Raw genomic sequence first — 23,964 nt, 5'->3', positions numbered from 1 at the left:
TCAACCTGTTTGGTTGGCAAAGGGTTCTCCAAAGGCATGTAAAAGCGCCGCTGATGAGGCATAGGAGGGGGAATCAACTTGTCTGACCTGCTGGCTCTAAGTGAAGCTTCTTGTCCTGAGACATGAGCGTTCACCTGGTCCAGCACACCGTCAGCCAAGGAGGACCATGAAAGCCCTACAGAAGCTCTGGGTTCCTCCTAAGGTCCCCAGAATGACTCTAACCAGGAGGGACGGTCAGAGGGAGCAACCACTGATCCTTCCCTGAGGTCACTGTGCTGATGAATCAGCACGATGACCTCCTCAAATGACCTTTGTATCTCCGTCCTGTGGCGACAGACCATCAGGTCCATCCAGGCCTCCCTCATGAGACACTCTTCCTTCAGCAGGAAGAACCTCATCAGCCCCCTGTGATCTCCTCTGACCACTTGAACATATGACCTCTCGGGTCCTAGGACCAAACCGGGCACATACGCTCTCGTGGACAGACCGTGAGAAGCGCATTCCTCACGGTAGCCCTAGTCACCTCGTTCCTCCTGGTGTATCCCAAGGAAATTGAAGGAACAGGTGAGGCAGATCTGATGCTCCCGCTCTGTCTACCGGCAGAACCAGTGGACGGAGAGGTCTGCAGGCAATCACCAACCCGCGGTGATGACCAGTCTGCAGGTCTAGATGAGTGCTCTCCCTGTGGAGAAGCGCTGGTCCAAGGACGGTAGCATTGATCTCTTGCATCAAGGAAACCGCAACCGGCACCCCGGACCGTCTGATCATGCTGGTGTGATCAACAGTCAGGCAACAGGTAGTGTCCACCAACACTACGAGAATGAGCACCATCCTCTCAATGCGTCACAATCCCAGAAGCAGCCAAAGTTGCTCCCGGGGACTGGTGGGACCTCTTCCCAGTCTCACCACATGTATGGTCCCATGGGACTGTAACATCAACCCTGGAAACTGGACAATCATTACGGGAACGATCACCATTTAGGCAAGAATCACCTGGGTGACTCCCACCTTCCTTCCGCCCCGTACCGGAGTCCTGGCAGTGGGGGTACTCAGCGCCATGGACCCTGCTGCACGTTCACTGTAGGGTGACCGTACACTCAGTGACACTCATGAGTACCCGAGACAGTTTCCGGTCCAGAGGCAGAACCTCAAGATCCGAGAGCAGAAGTACTGGCAGTAGCTGGTACTTCTGCGGTCCCCACCTTGCTCGTCCCTGGGGACGGCGAGGCGGTTCCCATTCCCGAGGGAACGGGAGGACCATCGCAAGGCCCACCTGTCTCACCGGAATGATGAGACAGGCCCTTAGCAGTCCCTGAACGAGACTTCTTAAGGGAGGCCAAGACCACCTTCTTCTACGGCCGGGCAGCCTCAGAAGGAGAAGTGGAGGAGGCAGCAGAAGACAACGATGACATCTTCTGCTTCTTCTTAGACTTCTTCTTCACCAGCTTCCTCAAAAAAGCAGAAAGATCCCTCACCCAGGACGGGGCTGCAGCGGGTTCCAGCACGGCCTGAGACGGAGGAACTAACGCTGCAGCAGCACTACCTTGGGCAGGAACAGGGGCAACAGGCACAGCAACAGTGACAGGGGGGAAGTTTGAGGGTGAGCTCTTTGGGCACTCAAAGTTTGGAGGAGTGAGGACAGCATAGCCTGGAGGAGGAGGTGGGAAATATTCCACCCTCAAGGTATGCAGCAACGGTATAACCACAGCAGATGGGGTAACCGATGTTATGTGTTGGGTATAGTACACCAAAAGTGGCGGTGCCACATACCCAGGCGTTGAGATGGTCGTGGTCATCCTCGACTCGGCTCCATGGGTCACTGGTGATGCTGCGAGATGGCTCAGCAATCCCTGCAGAGATGGAGTGCCAGGTAAATTCAGTGTACACCATACCTGCCGCAGGTCCCCACCTGCGGAGTCAGACGAACCTGGGGGAGCAAAAGTCGGGTTAATGGGGGGAGTTCCTATGCGCCCAGAGGGGGAAGGATCCTCCACTGAGCAAACATAAGTTTCCGAGTACAGTTCCAAGTCGGCAAGCCTCCCTCCCTCTTCTGCACGCGACATGTCAAGAGAAGAAGCGGAGGGAGAAATGTCCCCCATGGGGAAAGAGCGAGACAGAGGAGTTTACATGGAGGAAGGAAAGACAACGTCATATCAGTCACCAAGGGAGTAGAAGGAGAACTCTCTGACGACGCCTTGGAAGACTTACTCGGCTTTTTCCTTCCCTCACATATCTCCCACTGCTCTTCTGACCAAGAGATACAAGTATCACATGTATTGTCTTTATTACACTCATGCCCTCGGCATCTCGCACAAAGGGTGTGAGGGTTCACATCCAGGCTAGAGCGAAAAGCTCCACATTTCCTGCCCCCTACTCCAGGGCATAATCGCCATGTAGATGGGGGGGGAGAGGGCTTATCTGATTCATGGGTTTCCATATTGAAAATACTACAAACACAAAACAATCACACTTATATTAGACAAAAGAAATAAAGAATTGAAAGGTCTCACAACATGGGAGGGCTGAGAGGGAACATCTGCACACTACGGCGGTCAAAAGCAAAATGACAATTTGTCCAAAATTGCATTTTTCCTAACTATACAAACCTGAGGTCCTTTTACAATAGGAAGGTACTAGCGGCAGCTGGATAGGTCGTAAGCTTTCGAACAAGGGTTCGGTAGTTAACTGCTTGTCCGACAGGTGCGCGCGCGCGACTGGGAGGTAAACAAATCACGTTTTGCTTTTGGCCCAAGCAAAAACTGCAGAGTGAGGGGTGGCATGAGGTGGGACTATGTTTAAAAGGACCTTCAGGTTTGTATAGTTAGGAAAAATGCAATTTTGGACAAATTGTCATTTGTTCCGACACGGCATACAAACCTTCGGTCCTTTTACAATAGGAAGACTCACTTCTTGGTGGGAGGAATCTGAGTCTTTTGTGAACAGACTGGTGTTCGCCCAACCTTGGAATGCCTCCCTGGTCGTAAGAGCGAGGGAGGGATCCAAGCCTCTGTCCGATTGATCGGGGTGTGCACCGCAGGATCATGGTCAGACCTCTGGACCAAGTACTAAAGAGAGAGGCAAGCGTATCTCTTCGTACCAGCAAACAAGAACAAGTTCCTATGCAAGAGGCAACATAAAGTTATGGTTTGTCTCTTGTTGGCATCCACTTCCCCCCCCTTGTAGGAGGAAGTGGTGGATATTCGCTCCCATCCCTAGTGAAAGGGATAGGATGGGGCTCTGTCGAGTAGCTCACCGGCATCTCGTCCTTATCCAGCAAGGTGATGACCGTATCCCTCTACCCACAGGTAGAGGGGGAGAAAAAGATAGGAAGAGAAGCCAGTCACTCTCTCATTCACTTATCCTATTCTTACAGTCACACCAGGACTCGATGCTGTTCAGCCTGCTAGGGTCTGGGTTAGCTACACAAACGTGTTGAGCAGCCACCAGGTGGGTCCCAAGGAAAACGATCCAAGGACCTGTGGGCAATATCCAAAAGGTAGAAGGAGGTGCCAGTGGTCTGGTTGTACCAGACCCCTGCCTTCAAGTACCTGCGCCACGGAGAAGTTCTTGTGTAACTCGAGGGAGTGTACTTCTAGGTCATCTTGGTGCTGACGAAGAGTCTTCAACACTCAGCCTGGGATGTCGAGTTTCTTCAGAAAGCGCGGTCGCGCTTTCACAGGACAAAGCAGCATCTCCTTCGCATCGAAGGCGGTGAAGTCCATTAGGGAGGGGATTGTGAAGGACTCTAACCGATCGTCCAGGAACCGAAGGGTTCAGAGTCTTCGCTACGAATTCGGTAACGAAATCGAGCGTCACGAATCCCCATCCCCTGGATGCTTGACTTCGCAGGAAAAGTCATGCAATTACCTCAGAGGAAAAGAAGGGATGGTCGTATGACCTATCCCTCTTCTCGACTTCGGTGATGTCCTGTACCCATACTGGTCTATCCGTCTGCAGCGAAGTTGTTCTTCTCGGTAGTGGATAGGACACCGACACTCAATGGTGGGTGTCGATGGTATGGGTCCCTGTGACAAGCCGTTAGGAACGAAGGACAAAAGACTGTTATGGAACAACCGAACTAAGTCACAGCGAAGTTCGTAACAGACTTGGGCGCTCTGACAGCTGCCGACTGACTGCGTTCGGTAGGAGGCAAGTTGTCCAAGCACCCGAGCAAGTCACGTGACCTTCGACCTTAAAAGGGTTATGCCAAGAGACTAAACAAATAATTTGTTCGTCACCGATGCCAGGAAAGGGCAAGGTGATGACTCTCTTAAGGCATGTGCCCCACAGGCGAAAGTCAATTGCCTTCTAGAGACCGAGGTCCCTGATGGCAAGATATCTCATAGTATAGTTGATTCTCGGCTAAGGAGAAACAACACTATGTGACGTTGAAGACGAAGGTGTACAGAAAATGCAACCTACGTCTTCACAGCTGAACCGAGAGAAGGATTCTCAAGATTCTGAACCTGTGCTACAAAGACTGAGAAACGCTAACCCGCTATTCATGCTGTCCGGTGAGGATCGTAGTTGCAATAAAAGCGGAGCGCTTTTCAGTAATGAAGACAGGGAATACTGCCTGAAGAACTGCTTCTCATGGGGCTGAACATTTGGAAGTAGAGCTGTCAGGTCGGAGAGTAGGCATGTCTTCTGACATATCTGTTAATTCGGGGCGAGCAATGAATAATTGCACACCTACGAATACGAGAATATTTTGAAGACAAACTCAGATGTCTGCAAAAATCACTCGCATTATCGCGGTGCGATGCAGCGGGTGACTAGTACAGACTTCTGTTACCGTGCGGTAAACAGAAAGATGAAAGAGTCCAAGAGATATCTCTGTTGAAAATTCTCGCAATGTCGAAGGCGATGAAATCGAGCGTCACAGCAGTAGATGGTCCTTCATTATTGCGAGAATCCCCGTTAATCAGAGACCTAAGTCCATGATTGTTGGCAGAGATACGGTCGGTAGTCAATCAAACCAGGGGAGAGAGAGACGTAACCGACATCCCATCTCCGAGACCTAGCTGATACTGAGCCGCTATCAGGCAGTTCAATACGCAGTAGCTCTCGGTGACTCGTCATCCTGAGTTGCCAGGTAATCCATTATTCCACGAAGGAATGCGTTCGGCTAGAACCATCGAGCATAAAGAATACGCTCGAGCCATTATATTTAACCGAAACGGATTTCGGTAAATACAAAAAGCTGATTTGGTGTTGTCATGACAATACCAGTATCTAAAATCGAAACTGATAACTGCTGGAGGTTGCAGGCAACCCCGAGTTGCAGTTCAATTAAGATACAATTCGTCTCGGTCACAAACCGTAGAGTTAACTACGGTATGCGCCTACCCCCCGGACACTTCAACTGTTAAAAGAATCATGTCGCGAGGGTAATATACGTAGTATATTTGTAGGTTCTACCACGACCTCCATCCTAAATTCTTTTTCTCTCGAGGAATGAATAGGATTGGAGATCGACTGCCTTCGTTCTCTAGTCAAGAGAGTGAAGGAGAAGTCTTTCCCAAAAGGAAAGCTTCAATGGTGAACAGAATACCGAAGACGATAGTTCAAGCCAAACTGGAAGTTCCCGTCCGTTCTTCTCTATTCCAGGTTAATCGCCTACTGTGATACTCTTCTTTCCGCAGCAGTCTTCTTCCAAATGCTAGAAATTACAGGAATTCGAGCATAAGCGAGGTTCCCGATTATCGTGTAACAATTATCGGGGATTCTCGCTCACTTTGGACCGTGGTCTCGCCTAAGTGTTTGGAGATCGTAAAAAACTCGAACACTCTGAGTGCGCTAGAAATTCCGTAGAATTCTAAGCACTCTGCGAAACCCCCACCGAATTCGTCAAACGATATCGGCTGGTGGTCCTCTCGATTCCCGTAGAAATCGAGAAAGGGGCTTACGTCAGGTAGGACCCGAAGGTCCCCCCCGGTAGCGCAGTCCCTAACGTGGGATCTTACAGAGAAATCTCTGTAGGATCCCTCCCCTTTCCCTCGTAGCCGTAAGGAGAGAGGGAATGGGGGAGGAATTGGATACTGGCTCGCCTTCCCAGCGGAACTAGCAGTTGGAGAAGAAAAGGAGCAGCCATCGCCTTACGGTGATAGCCTCTCAGAGCCTGGGAAAACGTATCGTCAGGAGAAAAACGTTTCCCGAGGAGGGTTACGAACTCATACTGTAGGTAAGGGTCTGCCGCCACTGTGAACGTCGTCTGGGTGGGGCTGATCGACACCTGACAGGAGAGAGCCGATACTGTCCTCCGACTCATTCCAGTCCTCGTCGAGGTCGAAACCTCTCAGGAGGACCGAAGGGGTATTCAAATACGGTGTCCGAAGACACGTAGAAACGCCTCTGTCGCAGTAGAGGAGGTGAAGTAGCTTGTTCGACCGGCCAGAACTGAGAGAGCCTTCTTGTCCGGAGACGAGAGACTACCTGGTTCAACACAGTCGGCAAGCTCCGATCGCGGCAGACCCACCGTCGATTTGGGTTCCCTCTCGGGCCCCAAAACGACTCGAGCCGAGACGTGGCTCTGCTGGTGGGAGCGGCGATCCTTCCCCGAGGTCGTTGTGCTGACGAATCAGCGCCATAACCTCGGCAAGTTCCTCTGGATCTCGGAAGTCACAGCATCTTGCAGAGTGGGACCGTTAAGACCTTCTGAACAAGAGCATATTCCGAGAACCTTCCTCCTAAGAAGGGGGAACAGCGACAGCCCTCTCGGTCTTCTCCATCCACTTGCGCACACGTCCTGGCCGGTCCAAGAACCGTGCCTGGCACGTAGGGCGTCGTGGTGGGATCATGAGGGGCGCACCCCTCACGATCACTCCTCAATACCTCGCTCCTCCCGGTGTAACCCGAGGAGGTTGAAGGTACGGGAGAGGCAGACCTGACGCTCCCTTCTCGCTCGCTGGCAGAACCAGCAGCTTGGAGGGCTGCAGGCGATCGTCAACCCGCGGTGGGCGATCGAGCTGCAGGCCTGGTCGAACCGTCTCGCTGTGGAGAACGGCTGGACTGAGCACAGCGGCCCGATCTCGAGTGTCAGAAGAGCTGGTGCTGGTTGCCGTACCCGATCGCTCTCTGTGAGAGCGACGGTCAGGCGACCTGCAGGCTCCACTGTCACAGTGAGACCGGTTGCTTGTCCTCACGGCACGTCAGGGGGGGGGCGTCGCTGGTTCCAGCCGTGGCTGGCACCGGCGAACGGGAGGACCCTCTTCCCAGCCTCCAGCCCGTGGCGGTCGTGGGACCGTCACGTCCCGGGTTAGCCAGCTGGTCGCCGCGAGAGCGAGAGCTGGTCTGGTGAGAGTCGCGTGAGCGGCTGTCACCAGTCTTCCCGCCCCGTGCCGTGAACCTGACGCTGAGCGAGCTCCGAGGTCTGGTTCCTGGCTGCACGGTCGCTGGTAGGCGACCGTACATCGGTACCTCCCCGCCCGCGACGAGAGGCCGAGACGGACCCTGATGCAGTGGCAGAACCACTGACACAGGCGAGGAAGTACCGGTGTTAGCCGGTACTCCTCTGGTCCCCGTGTCCTAGTCTTCTTCCTTGCGGAAGAAGAGACGGGCCCCGCTCCCGAAGGAGGCAGGGAGGAGACCAGCGGAAGGAACCCTCCCGTCCCACCGAGGTGAGACGGGTCCCGAGAAGCTCCCGAGGGAGACTTCTTAGGAGGGAGGAGGCAACCTTCTTCTTCCTCGGCTGTGAAGCCTTAGAAGTCGAAGGGGAAGAGGCGGCAGCCGACGACGATGAAGAAGATGAAGACAACGACGACGGACACCTTCCTCCTCTTCTTCGTCAGCCTCTTACCTCGGACAGACGTAAGATCTGCCATCCAGGGCGGAGCCGGGGCTGCTGTAGCCGAAGCCACAGGGCCCGGACACCTGTACAGACAGACCATAGTCTGAGGGGTCCCCAGTACCAGCCACGAACGACGGGACGCGTCAGCAGTATGGGCATCTCAGGAACAGCAGGCACAGCCAGCACAGCATCGTAGGGACAGCCAGCACAGCAACGGCAGCAGGGACAGCAGCGCAGCAACGGCAGGGACAGCCAGCGCAGCAACTGCATGGACAGTCAGCCCAGAATCGGCAGGTACGGCAGGCAGCACCGGAAACACAGGAAGTGGAGCAGCAGCCAGCAACATCCTGGTACCGGCGGCAGGTCCAGGGGCGAGCTCTAGGGCAGCGGAAGTGTGGTCGCGGCAGCGCGGCAACACGAGCGGCAGCGGCACGCCCCCCCCCCTCTCGGTACGGCGAACGGCACTTCACAGCGGCTGTAGGCAAGACTGTTACCACGTGAGGCGAGTACACCAGGTGAGGAGGGACGTCGTCACCTGGAGCGTGGTCACCACTCCATGGGTGACCGCAGTAGCCAGACATAGAACCGCAGCCCCTGGACACTAGCACGCCCTGCAAATGGAAGGACGCCCATACCTCACCAAGGTCCCACCCATCAGTGGCAGTTAGCACCTGCGGAAATAACAGTAGTAGCGATTAGTGTGGGGGGGGAAGTCCCCTCGCGCGGGGGGGTGAGCCCTCTCCGAACGAGTGGAAGACCCCGAATACAAAATTGTACATCGGCACCGAGCACCCTCCCACCCCCGCGCTCGACGGATTGGGCGAGGAGAAGAACGCCGATAACCTCCCCCCCCCAAAGGGGAAGGGCATCTGTGGGAGCTGAGCGGGGGGGGGGGGGGGGGGGGGGGGGGGGGGGGGGGGGGGGGGGGGGGGGGGTGGGGGGGGGGGGGGGGGGGGGGGGTGGGGGGGGGGGGGGGGGGGGGGGGGGGTGGGGGGGGGGGGGGGGGGGGGGGGGGGGGTTCTCGTTCCCACCCCACCCCCGCACAGCACCCATGTACCCAACAATAATATAAGAGCCCGAGAGCAATCGTGCCCTCGGCCCGAATGCAAGGGCATAAGGATCAATTCCCTGACTGAGCGGAACTTGAACCAAATAAATATTGATGCAATCAACACTTCACAATGAATAAGGGCTCGGATCGAGCGCATTTGCGCCCTCGGTACCGAGCGCAAGGGTAAAAGGATCCATTCCCGATTATGAATGGAAACCTTGATCCATAATGAATTGATGACAATCAAAATATATATGAAAATAAAAGAATACTGCGCTTGCGATTCACTTCATACAAATAAAAAGGGGAAGGATCAATTCCCGGGAAATAGCGGAAACATGATCCAAGTAAACAATGCAATCTCAATAAAATATGAAAATGAAAAAGAACTGCACTTGCGATTTCACTTCATTCAAATAAAAAGGGGAAAGGATCAATTTCGGGTAAGCTCGGAAACTGATCCAAAATGAGTATTGCTACAATCAAAATATATATATGAAAATGAAAAAGAATACTGTACTTGCGATTCCCACGTACCATACAGAATAAGTTTTTCGTGCCGAGCGCATTCGCTCGGCAACGAGCATACAGGTCAAAAAAAATATATGGAAAAGAGCACTTACTTACGATTTTCATCTACACATTCCAACCAAAATATACGCTCGGAGCGAGCGCTCTCCCGCTCTCGGCACCGAGCATACACAATACGAAGATCATTTCTGGGAAAATGAATTCCCGCACTTACGCCCTTCAGTCCCGGCACTCGGGTAATCGGAGGGCGTGGAGAAACCAACATCCTTTTAATTCACAATTGAATTCAATGGAAATATATGAAATGATTGTACTTATCAATCAGTTTCACTAGATAAATAGAAAAAGAAAAACACAACCATGCGAAAGCAACGACGATGAAGCGGGACAGAGAGCGATGATACACGTCCACACGCCAGCAGGCCGAAAGGCAAAAGTGATTTGTTTACCTCCCAGCGCGCGCGCGCGCGCCTGTCGGACAAGCAGTTAACTACCGAACCCCTTGTTCGAAAGCTTACGACCTAACCAGCTGCCGCTAGTACCTTCCTATTGTAAAAGGACCGAAGGTTTGTATGCCGTGTCGGAACAAGTGGAAAGTTTACATCCAGTCGGGCGGGACTCCCGACTATCGGAAAAGCAGTTACTCCCTAACTACCTTGTTATTAGAATCCTACGACCGTGTTCCAGCTGGCGCTGAAAGTAATTTCTTATGTAAAGGACCAATGGTTTGTATAATGTGCAGGAACAAATGCGTCTTCATTGGAAGATGGCCAAAAGAAAAGTGGAGTGTTTACATCTGGGCAGGCGGGCCTACCTGCCTACCAGATGGTAGTTACTGCCTAACTGCCTTGTTCAAGAATTTAATGGCCGTAATTCCAGCTACGCTGAAAGTAATTCCTTATGTAAAGGACCGAGGGTTTGTATATTGTGTAGGAACAAAAATATATAAAATCAACTTGCTTAATTTTAACATTCTCTTTAACAGAATTTCCTGAAAGAGGGTCTTTTACCAAAATATAATAATAACAATAATAATCTAGGTGATTTTATTTTCATTGTCAAAATGAGGGGGGTGGAAGCTTCCTACTGACTGGGAGTGGGAGGACTCATCCAGCAGAACGACGAAGGTGCTATTTAGTTATCCCAGGAGAGTGCCTTGCCATTCTCCTGCCAATCAGTGCCTTCATTGGTCAACCAAATTCTCCCGGATGAGTCCTTCCACTCCCAGCAAATAGGGAGAGCATCCCCTGGTTCTGACAACCAACCAACACTCTAATAATATTTTTGTAAGACCGCTTGCAGCTATAAATACATATGGCAAAACTAAAAATAATATAATAATAATAATTTACTAGTGGTAAAAGGTTGAATATATGCAATGCACTAAGCAGTCGCTAACATATATCTGTACCAAATATCTAGCAAATATTAATTTTCCCAACTTGCCTTTGTGTGAACTGTTCACTCCTTTGCCAACAACTTTTTTCTTTTCTCGTTCTTCTCTCTCTTTTCTCCAACTTTTTCCTCCTTTTCTTTCCTTGCCACCATCCATCTTCTATTTTATCAAGAATGACGAATACCTCTGATAATCAAAATTGCTATTCTGTTGGAAACAAAAAAAAATATGAAAAAATTCATGTCCTTTATACTGTACACTTTACTTTTAATTCCTTTATACTGTGACATTTCATTTTCAGAATTACTTCACAAAGTTAAAGGCTATTCTTTGTATTTCTGTAAGAACATGATACTTCTGCAGATTTTGATTAAGATTAAGGTAAGTTTATTGATGATTTTTTAAAGACATTATGCACCAGGTTAGTAAGGTCCTGGTACTATTATTATTATTATAAGAATAGTTTAACCAGACCACTGAGCTGATTTTCAGCTCTCATAGGGCTTGCCCGAAGGATTTGATAAAATGCCAGGTCTAGGCCAAAGGCCAGGAACTGGGACCAAATAGGTCATATAATATAATACTCAATAAATTAAAATCAAGCAAAAAAAAAAAAATTACCCAGAGGCATAGGCTTTCATACTACAACACAAACAGGCAATAAATACATTTACTCATGTTTCCATACGTACTAAAAGATTATTAAAATTAACAAATAGTCAAGAAACTTAAAAATTTGATCTAAAATATAACAATTTGTCAAAAATTGCAGGTCAATAACTATACAAAACCTGAGGTCCTTTTACAATAGGGAAGGTACAGCGGCAGCCTGGATAGGTCGTAAGCTTTAGAACGGGGAAAAGGGGTTTCGGTAGTTAACTGCTTGTCCGAACAGGCGCGCGCGCGCGATGGTAGGTAAACAAATCACTTTTGCTTTTGGCCCAAGCAAAAACTGCAGAGTGATGGGGGGTGGCAATGAGGGGGGTGGGGCTATGTGTAAAAGGACCTCAGGTTTGTAGTTAGGAAAAAAATGCCAATTTTGGACAAATTGTCATTTGTTCCGACACGGCATACAAACCTTCGGTCCTTTTACAATAGGAAGACTCACTTCTTGGTGGGAGGAACCTGAGTCTTTTGTGAACAGAACTGGTGTTCGCCCAACTTGGAATGCCTCCCTGGTCGTAAGAGCGAGGGAGGGATCCAAGCCTCTGTCCGATTGATCGGGGTGTGCACCGCAGGATCAATGGTCAGACCTCTGGACCAAGTACTAAGAGAGAGGCAAGCGTATCTCTTCGTACCAGCAAACAAGAACAAGTTCCTATTTGCAAGAGGCAACATAAAGTTATGGTTTGTCTCTGTTGGCATCCACTTCCCCCCCTTGTAGGAGGAAGTGGGGATATTCGCTCCCATCCCTAGTGAAAGGGATAGGATGGGGCTCTGTCGAGTAGCTCACCGGCATCTCGTCCTTATCCAGCAAGGTGATGACCGTATCCCTCTACCCATCAGGTAGAGGGGGAGAAAAAGATAGGAAGAGAAGCCAGTCACTCTCTCATTCACTTATCTATTCTTACAGTCACACCAGGACTCGATGCTGTTCAGCCTGCTAGGGTCTGGGTTAGCGAGACAACGTGTTGAGCAGCCACCACGGGTCCTAAGGAAAACGATCCAAGGACCTGTGGGCAATATCCAAAGGTAGAAGGAGGTGCCGGTGGTCTGGTTGTACCAGACCCCTGCCTTCAGTACCTGCGCCATGGAGAAGTTCTTGTGTAACTCGAGGGAGTGTACTTCTAGGTCATCTTGGTGCTGACGAAGCGTCTTCAACACTCATCCTGGGATGTCGAGTTTCTCAGAAAGCGCGGTCGCGCTTTCACAGGACAAAGCAGCATCTCCTTCGCATCGAAAGAAGGCGGTGAAGTCCATTAGGGAAGGGATTGTGAAGGACTCTACCCGATCGTCAGGAACCGAAGGGTTCAGAGTCTTCGCTTACGGAATTCGTACGAAATCGAGCGTCTCAACGAATCCCCATCCCTGGATGCTTGACTTCGCAGGAAAAGTCATGCAATTAACCTCAGAGGAAAAGAAGGGAATGGTCGTATGACCTATCCCTCTTCTCGACTTCGGTGATGTCCTGTACATACTGGTCTATCCGTCTGCAGCGAAGTTGTTGTTCTCGGTAGTGGATAGGACACCGACATTCAATGGTGGGTGTCGATGGTATGGGTACTGTGACAAGCCGTTAGGACGAAGAAAAGATTGTTATGGAACAACCGAACTAAGTCCACAGCGAAGTTCGTAACAGACTTGGGCGCTCTGACAGCTGCCGACTGACTGCGTTCGGTAGGAGGCAAGTTGTCCAAGCACCCGAGCAAGTCACGTGACCTTCGCCTTAAAAGGGTTCTGCCAAGAGACTAAACAAATAATTTGTTCGTCACCGATGCCAGAAGGCAAGGTGATGACTCTCTTAAGGCATGTGCCCAACAGCGAAAGTCAATTGCCTTCTAGAGACCGAGGTCCTTGATGGCAAGATAGATCATAGTATAGTTGATTCTCGGCTAAGGAGAAACAACACTATGTGTCGTTGAAGACGAAGGTGACAGAAAATGCAACCTACGTCTTCGCAGCTGAACCGAGAGAAGATTCTCAAGATTCCGAACCTGTGCTACAAAGACTGAGAACGCTAACCGCTATTCATTGCTGTCCGGTGAGGATCGTAGTTGCAATAAAAGCGGAGCGCTTTTCAGTAATGAAGACAGGGAAATAACTGCCTGAAGAACGCTTCTCATGGGCTGAACATTTGGAAGTAGAGCTGTCAGGTCGGAGAGTAGGCGATGTCTTCTGACCAATATCTGTTAATTCGGGGCGAGCAATGAATAATTGAACACACCTACGAATACGAGATATTTTGAAGACAAACTCAGATGTCTGCAAAAATCATTCGCATTATCGCGGTGCGATTGCAGCGGTGACTAGTAAGACTTCTGTTACGTGCGGTAAAACAGAAAGATGAAAGAGTCCAAGAGATATCTCTGTTGAAAATTCTCGCAATGTCGAAGGCGATGAAATCGGCGTCACAGCAGTAGCATGGTCCTTCATTATTGCGAGAATCCCCGTTAATCAGAGACCTAAGTCCATGATTGTTGGGCAGAGATACGGTTCGGTAGTCAATCAAACCAGGGGAGAGAGAGACGTAACCGACCGTGCATCTCCGAGACCTAGCTGATTACTGAGCCGCTATCAGGCAGTTCAATACGCAGTAGCTCTCGGTGACTCGTCATCCTGAGTTGCCAGTTAATCCATTATTCCACGAAGGAATGCGTTCGGCTAGAACCATCGAGCATAGAGAATACGCTCGAGCAATTATATTTAAACGAAACGGATTTCGGTAAATACAAAAAGCTGATTTGGTGTTGTCATGACAATACCAAGTATCTAAAATCGAAAACTGATAACTGCTGGGAGGTTGCAGGCAACCCCGAGTTGCAGTTCAATTAAGATACAATTTCATCTCGGTCACAACCGTAGAGTTAACTACGGTATGCGCCTACCCCCCGGACAATTCAACTGTTACAAGAATCATGTCGCGAGGGTAATATACGTAGTATATTGTAGGTTCTGTACAACGACCTCCATCCTAAATTCTTTTCCCTCGAGGAATGAGAAGGAAGGTTGAGATCGACCGCCTTCGTTCTCTAGTCAAGAGAGTGAAGGAGAAGTCTTTCCCAAAGGAAAGCTTCAATGGTGAACAGAATACCGAAGACGATAGTTCGAAAACGCCCAAACCTGGAAAAGTTCCCCGTCCCCGTATTCTTCTGCCCTATTTTCCAGGTTAAGCGCCTTTAGCTGTTGGGAGGATACCCTCTTCCGTTTTCAAGCAGGCCAGTACCCCCTTTCTTCCAAATTGACCTAGACAAATTACAATGGGAAAATTCCGAGCCATAAGCGAGGGGTTCACCCCCGAAAATTGAAAATCGTGTAAACAATTATCGGGGATTCTCGCTCACTTTGGACCGTGGTCCCCATCGCTAAGTGTTTTGGAGATCGTAAAAAACTCGAACACTCTGAGTGCGCTAGAAAATTCCGTAGAATTCTAAGCACTCTGCGAAACCCCCACCGAATTCGTCAAACGATATCGGCTGGTGGTCCTCTCGATTCCCGTAGAAATCGAGAAAGGGGCAGGATCCCTCCTCAACGACCGGGGCTTACGTCAGGTAGGACCCAAAGGTCCCCACCCCCGGTAGCGCAGCCCCTAACGTGGGATCTTACAGAGAAATCTCTGTAGGATCCCCCCCTCCCCTTTCCCCGTAGCCGTAAGGAGAGAGGGGATGGGGAGGAATGGATACTGGCTCGCCTTCCCAGCGGAATAGCAGTTGGAGAAGAAAAGGAGCAGCCATCGCCTTACGGCGATGGCCTTTCAGAGCCTGGGAAAACGATATCGTCAGGAGAAAACGTTTTTTCCGAGGAGGGTTACGAACTCATACTGTAGGTAAGGATCTGCCGCCACTGTGAACGTCGTCTGGGTGGGGCTGATCGACACCTGACAGGAGAGAGCCGATACCGTCCTCCCGACTCATTCCAGTCCTCGTCGAGGTCGAAACCTCTCAGGAGGACGAAGGGTATTCAAATACGGTGTCCGAAGACACGTAGAAACGCCTCTGTCGCAGTAGAGGAGGTGAAGTAGCTTGTTCGACCGGCCAGAACTGAGAGAGCCTTCTTGTCCGGAGACGAGAGACTACCTGGTTCAACACAGTCGGCAAGCTCCGATCGCGGCAGAACCCCACCGTCGATTTGGGTGGGTTCCCTCTCGGGCCCCAAAACGACTCGAGCCGAGACGTGGCTCTGCTGGTGGGAGCGGCGATCCTTCCCCGAGGTCGTTGTGCTGACGAATCAGCGCCATAACCTCGGCAAAGTTCCTCTGGATCTCGGAAGTCCCACAGCATCTTGCAGAGTGGGACCGTTAAAGGTAAGCCCTTCGAACAAGAGCATATTCCGAGAACCTTCCTCCTAAGAAGGGGGAACAGCGACAGCCCTCTCGGTCTTTTCCCATCCACTTGCGCCATACGTCCTGGCCGGTCCAAAGAAGAACCGTGCCTGGCAACGTAGGGCGTCGTGGTGATCGTGAGGGGGCGCACCCTCACGATCCACTCCTCAATACCTTGGCTCCTCCAGTGTAACCCGAGGATTTGGTTGAAGGTACGGGAGAGCAGAACCTGACGCTCCCTCGTTGCTCGCTGGCAGAACCAGCAGGCTTGGAGGGCTGCAAGGCGATACGTCAACCCCCGTGGTGGCGATCGAGCTGCAGGCCTGGTCGACCGTCTCGCTGTGGAGAACGGCTGACTGAGCACAGCGGCCCCGATCTCGAGTGTCAGAAGAGCTGGTGCTGGTTGCCATACCCACCCCGATCGCTCTCTGTGAGAGCGACGGTCAGGCGACTGCAGGCTCCACTGTCACAGTGAGACCGGTGCTTGTCCTCACGGCACGTCGCGTCGCTGGTTCCAGCCGTGGCTGGCACCGGCGAACGGGAGGACCTCTTCCCAGCCTCAGCCCGTGGCCGGTCGTGGACCGTCACGTCCCCGGGTAGCCAGCTGTTCGCCGCGAGAGTGAGAGCTGGTTCGGTGAGAGTCGCGCCAGTGAGCGGCTGTCACCAGTCTTCCGCCCCGTGCCGTGAACCTGACGCTGAGCGGACTCAGAGGGTCTGGTTCCTGGCTGCACGGTCGCTGGTAGGCGACCGTACACTCGGTACCTCCCGCGAACGAGAGGCCGAGACGGACCCTGATGCAGTGGCAGAACCACTGACACCAGGCGAGGAAGTACCGGTGTTAGCCGGTACCCCCTCTGGTCCCCGTAGTCTTCTTCCTTGCGGAAGAAGAGACGGGCCCCGCTCCGAAGGAGCAGGAGGACCAGCGGAAGGAACCCTCCCGTCCCACCGAGGTGAGACGGGTCCCGAGAAGCTCCCGAGGGAGACTTCTTAGGAGGGAGGAGGCAACCTTCTTCTTCCTCGGCTGTGAAGCCTTAGAAGTCGAAGGGGGAAGAGGCGGCAGCCGACGACGATGAAGAAGATGAAGACGACGACGACGACACCTTCCTCCTCTTCTTTGTCAGCTTCCTCAGGACAGACGTAAGATCTGCTATCCAGGGTCGGAGCCGGGGCTGCTGTAGCCGAAGCTACAGGGCCCGGACGCAACTGTACAGACAGACCAAAGTCTGGGGTAGTACCACCACGAAACAGGGACGACATCAGCAGGTATGGGCATCTCAGGAACAGCAGGCACAGCAAGCACAGCATCGGTAGGACCGCCAGCGCAGCAACGGCAGGGACAGCCAGCGCAGCAACGGCAGGGCAGCCAGCGGCAGCACTGCATGGACAGTCAGCCCAGAATCGGCAGGTACGGCGAGAAAGCACCAGGAACACAGGAAGTGGAGCAGCAGCCAGCAACATCCTGGTACCGGCGGCAGGTCCAGGGGCGAGCTCTAGGGCAGCGGAAAGTGGTGGCGCTGCAGCGCGGCAACCACGAGCGGCGGCGGCACGCCCCCCTCTCGGTACGGCGAACGGCACTTCACAGCGCTGTAGGCAAGGACTGTTACCACGTGAGGTGATTACACCAGGTGAGGAGGGACGTCGTCACCTGGAGCGTGGTCACCACTCCATGGGTGACCGCAGTAGGCCCAGACATAGAACCGCAGCCCCTGGACACTAGCACGCCCTGCAAATGAAGGACGCCCATACCTCACCAGGTCCACCCTCGTGGCAGTAGCACCTGCGGAAATAACAGTAGTAGCGATTAGTGGGGAAGCCCCCTCGCGCTCGGGGGGGTGAGCCCTCTCCGAACGAGTGGAAGACCCCGAATACAATTGTACATCGGGCACCGGCGCCCTCCCCCCGCGCTCGATCGGATCGGGCGAGGAGAAGAACGCCGATAACCTCCCCCCCCCAAGGGGAAGGGCATCTGGTGGGGGGCGCTGAGCGGGGGGGGGGGGGGGGGTTCTCGTTCCCCACCCCCCCCCGCACAGCACCCATGTACCAACAATAATATAAGAGCCCGAGAGCAATCGTGCCATCGGCCCGAAATCAAGGCAAGGGCATAAGGATCAATTCCTGACTGAGCGGAACTTGAACCACATAAATATGATGCAATCAATAATAAAAAGAATAAAATGAAAAAGAATCTTGCATTACGATTCACTTCACAATGAATAAGGGCTCGGATCGAGCGCATTGCGCCCTCGGTACCCCGAGCGCAAGGGTAAAAGGATCCATTCCTTACCTTTAGGATCAAGGTTTTTATGGAAACCTTGATCCATAATGAATCGATGCAAATCAAATATATATATGAAAATGAAAAGATACGCGCTTGCGATTTCACTTCATACAAATAAAAAGGGGAAGGATCAATTCCGGTAAATAGCGGAAACATTTGATCCCAGTAAACAATGCAATCTCAATAAAATATGAAAATGAAAAAGAACTGCACTTGCGATTTCACTTCATTCAAATAAAAAGGGGAAAAGATCAATTTCCGGGTAAGCTCGGAAACTGATCCAAAATGAGTATTGCTACAATCAAAATAAATATATGAAAATGAAAAAGAATACTGTACTTGCGATTCCACTTCCATACAGAATAAGTTTCCGTGCCGAGCGCATTCCGCTCGCAACGAGCATACAGGTCAAAAAAATATAATGAAAAGAGCACTTTCTTACGATTTTCATCACACCATTTCCAACCAAAATATTACGCTCGGAGCGGAGCTCTCTCCGCCCTCGGCACGCCACCGCATACACAATACGAGATCATTTCTGGGAAAATGAAATTCCCGCACTTACGCCCTTCAGTCCCGGCACTCGGTTTAATCGGAGGGCGTGGTGAAACCAAGATCCTTTAATTCACAATTGAATTCAATGGAAATAAATATGGAAATGATTGTACTTACAATTCAGTTTCACTAGATAAAAATAGAAAAGAAAAAAAAAACACAACCATGCGAAAGCACGACGATAAAGCGGGCAGAGAGCGATGATACACGTCCACACGCCAGCAGGCCGAAAGCAAAAGTGGATTTGTTTACCTACCAGTCGCGCGACGCGCGCCTGTCGGACAAGCAGTTAACTACCGAACCCCTTGTTCGAAAGCTTACGACCTATCCAGCTGCCGCTAGTACCTTCCTATTGTAAAAGGACCGAAGGTTTGTATGCCGTGTCGGAACAATCATTAATTGCTCTGAGGTTTTTGTATATATAGTTATTTTTATATTTTATTAATTAAATCAGAGTTTCTTAGAAACGTCATAATTGGAACGACTGAAAATATGAAAGATTCTGACAAAATGACAATTTGTCGAAAATTGCATTTTCCTAACTATACAAACCTGAGGTCCTTTAACAATAGGAAGTAGCTAGCGGCAGCTGGAACGTCGTAAGCTTCGAACAAGGGGAGAACGGTAGTTAACTGCTTGTTCCGCATCGTCGCGCGGGGCTGGGAGGTAAACAAATCACTTTTGCTTTTGGCCCATGCAAAATACGCAGAGTGAGGGGTGGCATTGAGGAGGGACTTTATGTTAGACCTCATGGTTTGTATAGTTAGGAAAAATGCAATTTTCGACAATTGTCATTTGTTCCGATACGTAATACAACCCTCGGTCCTTTTAACAATAGGAAGACTCATTCTTGGTGGGAGGAATCTGAGTCTTTTGATGAACAGACTGGTGTTCGTCCATCCCTGGCAGCCTCCCTGGCGTAAGAGCGAGGAGGGATCCAAGGCCTCTGTCCGATTCGGGGTGTGCACGCAGGATCAATGGTCAGACCTCTGGGCCGAGTACTAAGGAGAGAGGCAAGCGTATCTCTCGTACCAGCATGTAAGAACTTTTTCCTTTACATGAGCAAATGTAAAGTAATGGGTTGTCATGTGGCATCCACTTCTCCCCCTTGTTTGGAGAAAGTTGGTGGATATTTTACTCCTATCTCTAAGTTTAAAGAGATGAGGATGGAAGCTTCTGTTGAAATAGCTTACCTGCATCTGAACCATCCTTTCCAGCACGGGGTAACGACCGTATCCCTCTGCCCACAGGTAGAGGTAGAAAAAGATGGTTGAAGAGAAGCCAGTCACTCTCTCATTCAGCGAGACATTCATTCTCCAGTCATACCAGGAATCGATGCTGTTCTGCCTGCTCGGGTGCTGGGTAAGCTTACACAACGTGTTGAGCAGCCACCACAGGTCCCAAGGAAAAAGTATCCAAGGACTTGTGGGCAATATCCCGAAGGTAGAAGGACGTGAAGGTGGTCTGCTTGGCCCAGACACCTGCCTTCAGGACCTGCGCCACGGAGAAGTTCTTACGGAACGCTAAGGAGGGTCCGATACCTCGACTTCGTGGGTCTCGGACGGAGCGTACGGATGTCGTCGCTACCATCAGCTTTCGTACGCTCTCCTGATCACCTCACGCAGCCAGAAAGAAAGCGTTGTGTTGTTCTTGGAGACTTCGTTTCTTGGGTTGGACCCAGTGCTAACGAAGAGGCGTCGACACTAGGCCTGAGATGTCGAGTTCTCTTCAGATAGCGCCGTAGCGCCCTCACAGGACAAAGCAGCATCTCATCCGCATCGTTATCGGTGAAGTCCAGGAGGGAGGGGATCGTGAAAGACTCGAACCTGTCGTCAGGGATCGACGGGATTCTGAGTCTTAGCTACGAAGTTCGGGACGAAATCGAGCGTCACAGATCCCCAGCCTCTGGTATGTTTAACATCATAAGAAAGGCCATGTAGTTCCCCTACTCTCTTCGCCGATGCCAGGGCCAGCAAGAAGAGGGTCTTGACGGGTCAGATCCCTGTCTGACGACTCTCGGAGTGGCTCGGAAGGGTCTTCGAGTCAAACTCCTAAGTACGAGAGTCACATCCCACGCAGGGGGCCTGAGTTCCCTGGGTGGGCAAGACCTTTCGAAGCTCCTCATTAGCAAGGATATCTCGAACGAATTCGAGATGTCCCAGTCCCCTCAGTTTTTTAGGACGAGAGCCATGGCGGCTCTCATATCCTTAACTGTGGGTACTGAGAGGAGCTTCTCTCGGCGAAGAAACACGAGGAAATCCGCTACTGCTGAAGAGTGGCTCTGAGAGGAGACAGACCCTGTCTACGACCCACCAACCAACAGAAGACGGCCCACTTCCCCTGGTACACAGCTGCAGAGGACTGTCTGACGTGTCCAGCCATCTCTGTTTGCTGCGCTACGAGAAAAGCCTCTCGTTCGCAAGAGATGGTGGATAACAGCCAGCCGTGAAGTGAAGGGGACTGGAACTGCGGTTGGTGGTTACCGTTTTCTACGTGTGGCTGGGCTAGGAGGTTGTGCCAGGTGGGTAGTTCTCTCGGTGCGTCCGCAAGAAGAGCCAGCAGGTCCGGATACCAAACGGCTTGAGGTCGTTTGGGAGCCACCAGGATCATTCTGAGATTGGGAGTGACCAGCGCTCGACTGATCACTTCCGAATCAGACAGAAGGGAGGAAAGGCGTAAGCGAAGAGGTTGTCCCAGGGGTGTTGGAGAGCGTCCTCTGCAGCTGCCATGGGTCCGGGCACAGCTGAAAAGAAAACCTGAAGTTTTCTGTTGTGCCGGGTGGCGAACAGGTCTACGACCGGTCGCCCCCACAGGTTGAAGAGCCTTTCCGCCACATCTTGGTGTAGAGACCATTCGGTCCTTATCACCTGATCCCGACGGCTGAGCTTGTCTGCTACTACATTCCTCTTGCCTGGAATGTAGCGTGCTGACAGCTCTATCGAGTGAGTGGCCCACTCGTGCACCTGCACTGTCAACTGATGGAGCGGAAGAGACACTAGCCCCCCCTGCTTGTTGACATATGCCACTACTGTGGTGTTGTCGCACATCAACACCACTGAGTGTCCCACCAAGCGGTCCCGAAACTCTTGGAGAGCGTTGAACGCCGCCTTGAGTTCCCAGGACATTGATGTGAAGGTGCTTTTCGTGATGGTCCCACACACCTGCAGTCAGCAACTCCTCAGGTGTGCGCCCCATCCCTCGGTCGATGCGTCTGAGAACAGAAGCATCTCCGGGGGGGGGGGGGGAGTGCGTATAGGCACTCCTCTTAAGAGGTTCTTGTCGTCGAGCCACCAGGCTAGGTCCTGCCTCACCTTGTCCGTGATAGCCACGGGAAAGTAAGGAGGATCCCTGGCCTGAGACCAACTCTCCCTTAGCCTCCACTGGAGAGACCGTAGGTGAAGAAGCCGCCCGGAGGGACGGGATACTTAACTTCCGAGTGACGACAGATGGCCCGATCACGAACTTGGCCATTGCTGTTGCATTGGCCTGTTCCTGCCGCTGACAGGAACCGGCGGCTGCCTCCCTGAATTTGCTGATACGCAAGTCTGCGGGAAAGACTTGCCTGCTACCGTATCTATCAGCATACCCAGGTACTTCATCTTCTGCTTGGGTTCGAGATCGGACTTCTCGTAGTTTATCACGATCCCCAGATCGCGACAAAACTTGAGGAGTCGATCTCTGTCCTGTAGCAACTGCGAGCAGGAGCTCGCCAGGACCAGCCAATCGTCGAGATACCTCAAAGCAAGAACGTTATCCCCAGTTCGAATGGGCCCAAGCCGACACCAGAGTGAACACTCGCGTAACACCTGTGGGGCGGTTTAGAGACCGAAACAAAGTGCCCTGAATTGGTACACCGTCCCGTCGAAGATGAAGCGGGGAGGTACTTTCTGGAGGACTGATGGATGTATTTGAAAATACGCGTCCTTCAGGTCCACTGAAAGCATGAAATCGTTCCCCCTGATCGAGTCGAGCACTGAGCGTGCCGACTCCATCGTGAACCGCGTCGTGCGAACGAAGCGGTTCAGGGGAGAGAGGTCTATCACCGGGCGCCAGTCCGATGCCTTCTCCACTAGGAAGAGGCGGCTGTAAAAGCCCGGTGACTGGTCCTCCACGATTTCTACAGCTCGTTTCGCCAGCATGGTCTTGATCTCCTGTCAGAAGAGCGTTGTCCTTTGCTGATCCCCGGACATAGGTCTGTAGATGGACCGGTTTGGAGATGATGGGGGGGGCCGAGACTCGAAGGGTAGTAGATATCCCTCCCTAAGGAGGGCGTCTACTATCCAGTTCTCGGCGCCGTAGCGCTGCCAAGTATCGCCCCAATGGCTCGCCAGGCACCCCCCCCACTTCCGGCAGCAGGTGAGGGGAACTCCGTCCCCTAGCGTTTTCCTCCTCGTTTCGACTTCTTTCCAGCAACCTCCTCGGGGAAAGGAGGGCTGGGAGGAGGGCTGGTTGCGGCCTCCGCTCCGCAGAATCGAAACAACTGGAGTCTTCACACGGGTGGGGTTTGGACGGTGCAACCGTCTTCCGCCGCCGTGGAAGCGCTAGCCAAGCTCTTTGGTTTGGCCGCAGTTACTCGAGATTGCCCAGAAACCTTCGAGACTGCCTGGTGGACTAAGCGGTCACTCTCGTCAGTGCGCCGCCGTTCCACCGCACGTCCACCATCTCTCCAGGAAAGAGAGCTGGGGACTCCTAAGAGGTCCATTTCGTAGCCCGAGTGCCGCCTCACACGCCCCAGCCCCCCTTGGTCACTCGGGTAAGGACTTTGCGTCCTACGTCGAAGAACCAAGTTGGCCCACAGGTTTAGCAGTCTGATGGGCGAGGTAAGAGATTGCTCTTCCTTCCAGATGTCACAGTCTCCTAAAAAGAAGCGTCGTCTCGAGATTGCCCAGAAAAACTTCGAGACTGCCTGGTGGGACTAAGCGGTCACTCTCGTCAGTGCGCCGCCGTTCCCGCAGCGTCCACCATCTCTCCAGGAAAGAGAGCTGGGAACTCCTAAGAGGTCCATTTCGTAGCCCGAGTGCCGCCTCACGCCCAGCCCCCCTTGGTCACTCGGGTAAGGACTGTGCGTCCCTACGTCGAAGAACCCAAGTTTGGCCCACAGGTTAGCAGTCTGATGGGCGAGGTAAGAGATTGCTCTTCCTCCAGACTTGGCACAGTCTCTAAAAGAAGCGTCGTCTTCGAGAGCAGAACTCCCAGAGCCGGCCGCTACTTTGGATATTGAAGATGGGACCCACAAATCCAACCCCCCAGGAAACTGCCTGGAATGCTGCCATAGCGGTAGATTCCAGGGCAAGTGCCTCCTGCTGCGAGAACCATAGGTTCTCCGACAGGAGCTGCTGCATGGGACCACACCTGGAGTCAGCCTCGCTAACTCCGGGTTAACCTG

General features: G+C 52.1%; 1 protein-coding gene across 2 annotated transcripts in view; it reads right to left on the bottom strand.

The window, feature by feature from the left end:
* The window catches only part of LOC135200314 (regulator of nonsense transcripts 2-like), a 305,608-nt gene that overhangs the window by 272,229 nt on the left and 9,415 nt on the right, over positions 1-23,964 (bottom strand). For both annotated transcript variants that reach the window (XM_064228867.1, XM_064228866.1), the window contains exon 2: positions 10,818-10,974. In XM_064228867.1, the coding sequence (XP_064084937.1) occupies positions 10,818-10,923 (106 nt within the window). In that variant the 5' untranslated portion in view covers positions 10,924-10,974. The remainder of the gene's footprint in view (positions 1-10,817; positions 10,975-23,964) is intronic.

This window comes from Macrobrachium nipponense, chromosome 26 (assembly GCF_015104395.2).
Source record: "Macrobrachium nipponense isolate FS-2020 chromosome 26, ASM1510439v2, whole genome shotgun sequence".
NCBI lineage: Eukaryota > Metazoa > Arthropoda > Malacostraca > Decapoda > Palaemonidae > Macrobrachium > Macrobrachium nipponense.
This window is presented reverse-complemented; position numbering and strand designations above follow the sequence as displayed.